Source organism: Herpailurus yagouaroundi, unplaced genomic scaffold, assembly GCF_014898765.1.
Source record: "Herpailurus yagouaroundi ecotype Mexico unplaced genomic scaffold, PumYag 207, whole genome shotgun sequence".
Classification (NCBI taxonomy): Eukaryota; Metazoa; Chordata; class Mammalia; order Carnivora; family Felidae; genus Herpailurus; species Herpailurus yagouaroundi.
Genome location: NW_024412438.1, coordinates 2,892,846 through 2,901,450, shown reverse-complemented (window position 1 = coordinate 2,901,450; position 8,605 = coordinate 2,892,846). Strand labels below are relative to the sequence as shown.

At 50.5% G+C, this 8,605-nt stretch overlaps 1 protein-coding gene across 5 annotated transcripts in view; it reads right to left on the bottom strand.

Annotated features, from left to right (window-relative positions):
- LOC121015561 (Fc receptor-like protein 2) overlaps positions 1 to 8,605 on the bottom strand; it is a 149,912-nt gene that overhangs the window by 53,651 nt on the left and 87,656 nt on the right. The window contains exons 7-12 of one of the 5 annotated variants that reach the window (XM_040452533.1): positions 7,991 to 8,104; positions 6,866 to 6,893; positions 5,868 to 5,962; positions 5,570 to 5,638; positions 1,479 to 1,510; positions 87 to 1,380 (exon numbers count right to left, since the gene is read on the bottom strand). The exons of the other annotated variants lie outside the window; for them this stretch is intronic. Of the exons in view, the coding sequence (XP_040308467.1) occupies positions 1,264 to 1,380; positions 1,479 to 1,510; positions 5,570 to 5,638; positions 5,868 to 5,962; positions 6,866 to 6,893; positions 7,991 to 8,104 (455 nt within the window). The 3' untranslated portion in view covers positions 87 to 1,263. Of the gene's footprint in view, positions 1 to 86; positions 1,381 to 1,478; positions 1,511 to 5,569; positions 5,639 to 5,867; positions 5,963 to 6,865; positions 6,894 to 7,990; positions 8,105 to 8,605 lie in introns of those variants that run through there. 5 annotated transcript variants of the gene reach the window in all.

Below are 8,605 nucleotides of genomic sequence, written 5' to 3'. Positions count from 1 at the left end.
TTCTCTTCCTTTTTTCTCTCCCCTCCCCTCCTTCCCTTCCTTCTTCTTGTCATTTGCTTGTTGAAGAAACTGGGTCACTTGTCCTGTAGATTTTTCCACAGCATGGATTTTATTGATTGCTGTAGCCCCTCGTATTTCCTGTCAGCTGGTTGTTGGGTCTAGAAACTTGATTGGATTCAATTTTGGTATCTTGGGCATGAGTACTTTGTAGGTGACATTGAATACTTCCATCAGGAGGCAAGGAGTGTTAGGCTGTCTGGTTTTTGATGCTAACCTAATCAGTGGGTGTTCCATGAAATTTGCCATCAAAAGAGTGGTTTTCTGTGCCTTTCATTCCTTCTTCATTTATTGGAAGAATTACTTATTCTCGTATCAACTATTCGGTAACTAAAGACATGCCTCCTGCAAGAAAGACAGCCCAGTACCCTTGGGTGGGAAATTGTATTTGGAAAGCACAGCCTATGGGAGGGATGATCACTGCTGTTGGGTTGCTAATTATTTCTAGGCCTTTTCAGTGGACAGACCTAGGAAATAAATATCTTTTTTTAAAAAGAGCTTGATATCAACTTCTGCGGATATTTCCAATTAGGGTTTGTAGGGTTATTAATTTTGTTTTTGTATTTTTTTCTCTAGTGTGAAAAACCTTTGTCTTAAATAACATTAACATAATTACCTTTGCTTTTGGAAGCTCAGCCTAGAGCCTGCTTCTTAATACCCCAATTAATTAATTAATACCCTATTTAAATTCTTTCCTCTGCAAACTAGTGGTGTGGATTCTTTTGTCTACAGCACAATCCTGACTGTAAGCAGTATAGGCAGGAGAGGTGGCCCTGGGCTTGGTGTGGGAAGGACCTGGGCACTGTGCATGGTTAAGCCAACCGATGCAGATGACCCTAAGTGGGACAGTTGTTGGGGACGCATTGAGCAGAGACTTGAGTCACTCAGGTGTGCCTTTGTGCAAATCCCAAGTCACCAAAACCTGTGCTTCTGTTTTTGAACAGGAGTGCTTCTCCACCCTTCTTCCTTTTCCCTAAACGGGACCGTGGGGAGCACATGACATTAGGCTCCGAGCAGGGGTCCAGGGTCTTCTCTTACCCGTGATCCTGGTCACCTGAGCAAGTCTTTCAGCGGCTGCCCCATCACCAGTTCAGAGAAGGTGAATCAGGAGTCGCGGATGTGAAAGCACGTGGGCAGTTGGGACCAGCTGGTCACTCCCGGGACCCTGAGGACTACACTGAGCTGGGGCTTCTGGGCAAGGATGAGTCACGCAGGTGGGACATCCTCGTAACTGTCCGTGGCATCTTCATGCTGAGACCTGACCTTTCCGGCAGAGTCCCCTTGGAGCTGTGTCTTCACCGAGGAGTAGACAACTGCGGCATGCTGGGGTGGAAAGAAGAGGAAGGAGATTCGGGAACAGGGAGAGAGAATGGGGCTGTGGGGAGTGGTGGGAGAGAAAACAGGCAGGGACGGACACTCACCTTGTCCTCTAGGGACGCTCCAGAGGCACTGGCTGTGGAGGGAAAGGCACTCACTGAACTACGGGCATCCCGACCCGCTCAACCCAGGCTGCGAGCTTTCCCCCCAGAGGCTGGGAGCCACTGAACCCTTTGCACCGGTGCTTCTGCTTCCCCCCCACCCCCGACCCCCAATGTGCCCCACAGCACAGGTGGTTTTCTGTCTTACCGTTTCGTAGCCCAGCCCTCTGCAAGCTGTCTGTAATCTCCATTGATCTGTAAGGTCCTTCCTCACGACCACGCCAAGAAACTTTGCTTCCTGCCTTTACCACGTGTCAACACAGAATTTCTCTCTGCTTTAATCTTTGCCTCTCTTAGCTAACAGCACCTCCTCCTGACTCCAACCTCAGAGTACCCCCCTGACTGCTTGGCGGGTTCCCATGAGAGCGCTTCACGTGCGTGCCCGCGGGAAAACCCTCTGTCACGTTAACGGGTTCTCGTCTTTAGCTTTATCTCCACGGTTCTCCAGAAAGGGAGCTGCAGTGAGAGGGAGGTTTAGCTGATGGCATTTGCCAGATCCTACGTGTTGGGAATTAAGAGTCTCAGAGAACTGGATGAAAGCACCATAGCCACATAGTGATGTATGGAGACAGAGCCTAAAAAAAAAATGCTTCTGGGACAATTGAGGCTTCTGTTTATCACTGTGTTCTCACCATCGACCTTTCAGGGTTACAGATCTTCTTAACGATGTGATAGAACCTAGGTTCTCTCTTCCCAGAATTATAGTCATACGTGTCGAACTATGTGTACAATTTTAGGGGTTTCTTTTTTTTTTGTTTTTTGTTTTTTTTTCAACGTTTATTTATTTTTGGGACAGAGAGAGACAGAGCATGAACGGGGGAGGGGCAGAGAGAGAAGGAGACACAGAATCGGAAACAGGCTCCAGGCTCTGAGCCATCAGCCCAGAGCCTGACGCGGGGCTCGAACTCACGGACCGCGAGATCGTGACCTGGCTGAAGTCGGACGCTTAACCGACTGCGCCACCCAGGCGCCCCAATTTTAGGGGTTTCATGCAAACCTCGGGGAACTGGGGAAGAAGTCTTGCTACAGATCATTAGTAAATAAAGTGCCTGAGATAGAAGTTGTCCACCAACATAGTGCTCAGCTTCAGTGGTGTTCTGACAAATCCGTTAAAGAGTGTGAACAACAGTACGTGATCAAGGTAATTCTAGAAGACGCATTCAATTAACCCCAACAACTTGGAGGCAGTTCTGATTCTTCCACTCAAAGGGTCCTGACTCATGGGGGTGGCTGAGAAAGCCAAGTGACGGACAAGGCAGGTGGTCAGTGTTGGTCAAGGACGGTGATAGGCTCTATAAGCAGGAGATCTTGCAGCAAGACAGAAGACTTGGTCTTCGGTTCGTCTTTTGCTGGATTTGTGATCTTGGGAAGGCCCTAATGCCATTTGTAACACAAGTGCAAGATTGGACTACAGTGGAGATTTCTACTACAAAGATACAGGGGATTTTAATTTGCAAGTGAGCTGCTGTATTTGGAAAAGCCACCTATGAAGTGGGAGAAAATATGTGCTCACTATATATCTGATAAGGGGTTAATATCCAAAATATATAAGGAACACAGGGAACTCAATAGCCAGAATCCTCCCACTACTGCCTCAACTAAAAACGGGCAAAAGACCTGAATATACATTTCTCCAAAGACAGATGGCCAGCAGATGCTGGAAAGGGACTATGGCAACATCACTGATCATTAGAGACATGCAAATAAAAGCCACCATGAGATGTCACCTCACACCCGTTAGGATGGCTGTCATCACAAGGGCAAGAGCTAACAAGTGTTGGGGAGGAAGAGGAGACAAGGTAGCCCTTGTGCCCTGTTGGTGGAGATGTAAGTTGGTGCAGCCACCGTGGAAGACAATATGGAGGGTCCTCAAAAAATTACAAATAGAACTACCATATGATCCAACAATCCCATTTCTGGGTATGCACCCAAAGGAATTGAAAATCAGGATCCTGAAGAGCTAGCTACACCCCGTGTTTGCTACAGCATTATTCACGGTAGTCAAGACATGGGAACCACCTAAGTGTCCCCGAACAGATGAATAGGTAAAGAATATGTCACACACACACACACACACACACACACACACACACACACACACTGGAATATAATTCGTCCGTAACAAAGAAGGAAATCCTGACATTTTGACACCATGGGTGGACCTGGACGTTGCTGGGCTAAGTAAACGAAGCCAGACACAGAAAGAAAAATCCTGCACGTGCTCACTTTATGTGCAGAATCTGAAATAGTCAAGCTCATAGAAACAGACGGTAGGATAGTGGTACCCAGGGGCTGTGGGAGGGGGAACAGAAGGAATGGTCAAAGGGTACAGGGTTTAAGTTACATAGGATGAGTGAGTTCTGTGGATCCACTAGGGAGCACTGTGCCTGTAGCTGGCGATAGTGTATCGCATACTTACGATTTGCTAAGAGGGTAGATCTGTGTTAAGTGTCCTAACCACACACACACATAATAATCATGATGATGATAGTAATGATCATAATAAAAAATAAGAATGGCTGGAATAAAATTTTAGGAGATACTACCCATGCTTGTGGCCTTGAGGATGGTGATGGCTTCGCTGGCATATACTTATCCTCAAATCGTCCAGTTGTATACATTAAATATGTACAGCTTTTTCCACATCAAAAAAAGTAGCAGTGAACTACTTATAATATGCTAGAATATGGATGAGTTGCAAAACATTATGTTATGGGAAAGAGGCCAGACAAAGAGACTACATTGCATATGATTTCATTTACATGAAATTATAGAAAAGCAAAACTCCAGGGACAGAAAGTGGGCCATTGGTGGCTGGGGCAGAGCTGGAAAAGTTATCTGCAAAGGGGCAGGAGGGGTGTTGGGAGTGTTCTATGTCCTGATGGTGGTGGTGGGTCTGGGACTGGATACACTTGGTAAAATTAATTGACTATCTGTCACCTATCCTTAGGTGTCCCCATGGACGGATGTGTCCAGCTTGGACAGAAGACGGGGAGTGCAGCCATGGAGCCCCAGCCCAGTAGGGCCCACGGCTCCCAAAGGACTCCCAACGGTGGGAAGCTGGATGCCAGCGGGTGGGGATGAGGCCATTGAAGGGTCACAAAAACTGCTGGATTAGAGACGGCCGCTGTACCAAGGAGCGGCAGGAAGGAGTGTCAGGCGGGAAGTCAGAAGACAGCACTCACTCACCTCTCAAGGAACGGCCCTCTTCTGCACCTGTTGCCAGACAGGTGGACGCCAGCTCCCAAGCACCAGCCAGGCGAGTCCTTTCCCACCCAGGTCCCCAGCACCCTCCAGGATGCTGAAGGGAGAGCAGCCACAGAAACAGAGAGGCCAACTCCACCCTGCCCTCTCACCGCCACCAGCTCCCGTTCTGAAGTTTGCCTGAACTAGTGGAGGGCTAAGTTTTGATGAACATCTTGAACTGGATATTCTAGCTGCTGACTTGACACCGTGACATACCGTGTCCACCTGCTGTCTGTTACCTACGAGAATGGAGAGTGTACTGCAAAGCCTTTGCTGCCAAAATGTTCACCCTGAGCGTGTGGGAAGATCTCCCGCAAAGTTTCAAGAAACAGTGGGGAAACACATTTTTGTAATTAAGTCCTCAGTCTCGCTTGTTCCGTACATTGGCTACATGGGGCTGTTTATATGAATGAACCGAACATATGTGTCTATGTTTATATACGTTATGTGAACGTGTATCTACACACGTTCTCACCACATAGCAGGTGGCTTGTAAACCTCATTACTTAAATACTTAATTCATTACTTCAGGGAAATTTTCAGACGTCCGCCTTCACGGTCACAATGTCGATCAGAAGGATCTGATCGTCAGGAGATACACGAAGCATCTTTTGGAGTCTGTCTTCTCTCTTTGGAATCTAAGCTCCGCCTACAGGGATTTCCACCTGCCCTGTCTGCCGATCGACTCCGTGTACTCACTGCGGCGCCTAGCACGTAGGGGGTACTCAGTGAACACGTGTTGAATGAAGGAGTATAGTTTGCAACCAGGATCTTCCCCAGTGACTTACCTTCCCCTTCTTGCCCTGGTCGAATAGTCTGGATCTCAGAATATACCAAGTGTCCCTCTCCGAGACTCCCTGGAAAGGAGAAATGGCACTTTCAAGGCTGCTGCCGTCAGTGGTTATGTGCTACACAGGTTTCTTCCTAAGCTTCCTCCCCACGCTTCTTGGACACAGAATGAAGCAGTGATTTCTCACGGCGTCTGGGTTGGGGATGCCATAAGGACACCAGGGCTTTCTCCAGGCATCCAGCACATTATCTTTCCCGGGCTCAGGCGGGAGCAGCTTCCCTACGGGGACTCCTCACCATTGCCGTACAAATGCTGGAGCTCCACTGGGCTGTCTTTCTGTCCCTGGCACCTGCCATGGGGGGCCTGTCCTGGGCCTGTGGCGGGAGAGCTCCTGTGACACATGGAAACACATGATCATCCCTGGAACATCATAAGATGCACAGCAGCAGGATGGCCAGAGATGAAGGGGCATGGGGGACATCGGCAGACAGCGGGGGCCAGGGACCCAGAGAGGAAGGGGTGTGGTGGGGCGGGGAAGAGGAGAGGGGAATCAGCAGATGGCAGGGGACCAGAGACCAGGAATGGTTTAACTGGACCTTCAGTAGGTCCATATAGAGCCGGACTGTTCTTTTGAAAGAAACCCTAGGACCACAGTATGGGCAGACTTTTGGGGACAAGGCTGGCCAGTGTCTGACATCATTGTAACAACCATCCCATAGACAGAACGGTCACACTCAATTGGCTAAAAAAGCCTCGCCTCATCACCAGGAGGTGTTGACTAAGTGTCTTCACACGGTCTTACCTGGACAATTCCAGAAGGAATTAGACACAGTCTGTGCTCCCAGTCACTGGCTATAACCCAAGACTGAGACGTGTAGGTAGAAGAACCAGATTTTCCAAACCCAAGTTAAAGACACAAAGTCTGATGAGTACACGTGCACATGTGAGACTTCCCTGAAAGCTGGAACAGTTGTGCACATATTTACAGCAACACGTTGCCTGACCAGAGTCTTGTCTGCTCCAGAAATATTCTGCGCCCACCTAGAAAACCTAAAATCTTTGGTATTACCCATTTGGGTGAATGGATACATTTCAAATAAATGGATCTAAATACATGCAAAATCCATAATACGAACTATTAGAAGGTTCTAGAAGTTGTGATTTTGCTCATTTCCGGGGATGTGAAAACGTGGGCACCTAGCCACAGGGGCAGAAAGACACCACGTGAGCTAATTTTGTAAAACCACAGTCCTGCATAGTCTATTCTTGGAAGACCGGAAGCCTGAGGCCTCACCTGGTTGTGTTTCCTGGAGAACCATCTCCTGCAAAACAAAGCGAAGGCACATTTGTGTCAGCAGAGGGTGCTCCTTCCCAAAAGCTTCATGAAGGGAAACTGGCTTAGAGAGGCCATCAGAAAAAGTCCATTGAGACCACGCACCCGGTCCTGGACTTTTAGGAAAATGATCTGGAAAAGGACTGAACAAAGCGCGTAGCTTGCTGGGGATAGGGCTATACGTTCCTGGGCCGAATATGCAATCGTCTGAGACGTGACGAGGGTTCAAGGCAGAGATGATACACCTCAAGGAATACTGCCGGGGACCAAACGGTCTCTCTTGCAGAGCAGTGAGGGGATGTCACGGAGCATCCGTGCTCATGCCCAGAGGAGTCTCGGGCTCCGACTCAGGCCTGCTAAGGAGGCTCGTGGTCCAGATCCAAAGTGGCCCATGCAGCCACATGGATGGTGCTGAGAACAACGTGGTGGGTTGAACCGAGCTGATTAGATCAAGAGACCGAGTTGGAGGGTGGTTGTACTAGAGCTGAAATAGCTTCTGGGCCCGTCTTCCACACTAGGCTCTCTCGCATCTGAACTATCCTGATGGGACTAAGGCAGAAGCCTCTGGAAGTGTGCGGCCCCCCCCCCCCCCCCCCCCCCCCCCGGGGAGGGGAGGAGGGCGGGCTGGCCCGTGGAGAGCCCAGCCCTTGGAGCACAGGACGGCAGCTTCAGGCTTTGACACGGGGAAGTCTCCAAGGAAGAAGGAGGATAGAGATTAGCCAGCCTCCCTTCTCACAGCCCTTTGGTGTCTCTTGAACGCCCATTTGTGGGGGATTCAGATGGGCTGCGGTGTGTAGCTGACTGACCATTTGAGCCAAAAAACTCTCCGGGGAAACTGTCCGTATTAAGTCTTTGGAACTTGACATTAAGAAGTTTACTTCCTTCCTACCTTTCACTCGAGACTTAGAGAACCCGGCCAGCTGCAAGCAACCCTCAACCACAGCACCTGTTCACACCTCAGGCTGAGGGTGTGTGTCTGTGGGTGTTGAGGGCGGTGAGGGGGGAGAATGGTGGGTGCTCCAGGGAGCGGGGTGCTCGGCAGGGACCGGGCTTGGCCTCTAGCAGCGGGTAAGAGAGAACACAAACCTGACTTCCTCTGGTGCCGGCGGTAAATCAGCAGGCCTGCAGCCAGGAGAAGAATGCTGAGCAGTCCCCCAGTGGCTCCTGCAGCAGTGAGGCCCATTCTGTTCCCTGGAGTGCCTGAAGGGGGAGAGCCTGCATGAGCCCCGGGGAGAGAGGGCCAGGACATCCTGGAACTTTCCTCAGCTCGGCTGGGGTCCTGAGCCCTGGAGTGAGAGAGGAACCTAGCTGACCAGGGCCAGGCCCGGGGCCGGTGCACACAGGAGGCAGCCTGAGGGGCGGGACGGGACCCTGCGCTCCGGTAGGAGGCTCCAGGCTGAGGGTCTGGGGGGCCAGGGCAGAGGGGAGAACGCAGCCAGCTCCCTCCGCTCACCCACAGACACCAGCTCCAGATTAGCATTTGAGGGGACCCTCTCTCTGGATAGTCCGTATTCTTGTACTCTGGCCTCTTGGGAATTGGCCCCGGCCACCCGGGAAGATGCCACATGAGGCTGGTTCGGCAGCCCGCTGAGAAAGAGAGCGCATATCACTGCTGACGGGCACTCGGGGAACCAGGAGCAGCTCCGACATGGCTCGCCATTAAAACCACGCTGGGACGCCAGAGGGAAACAGCACCGCCTC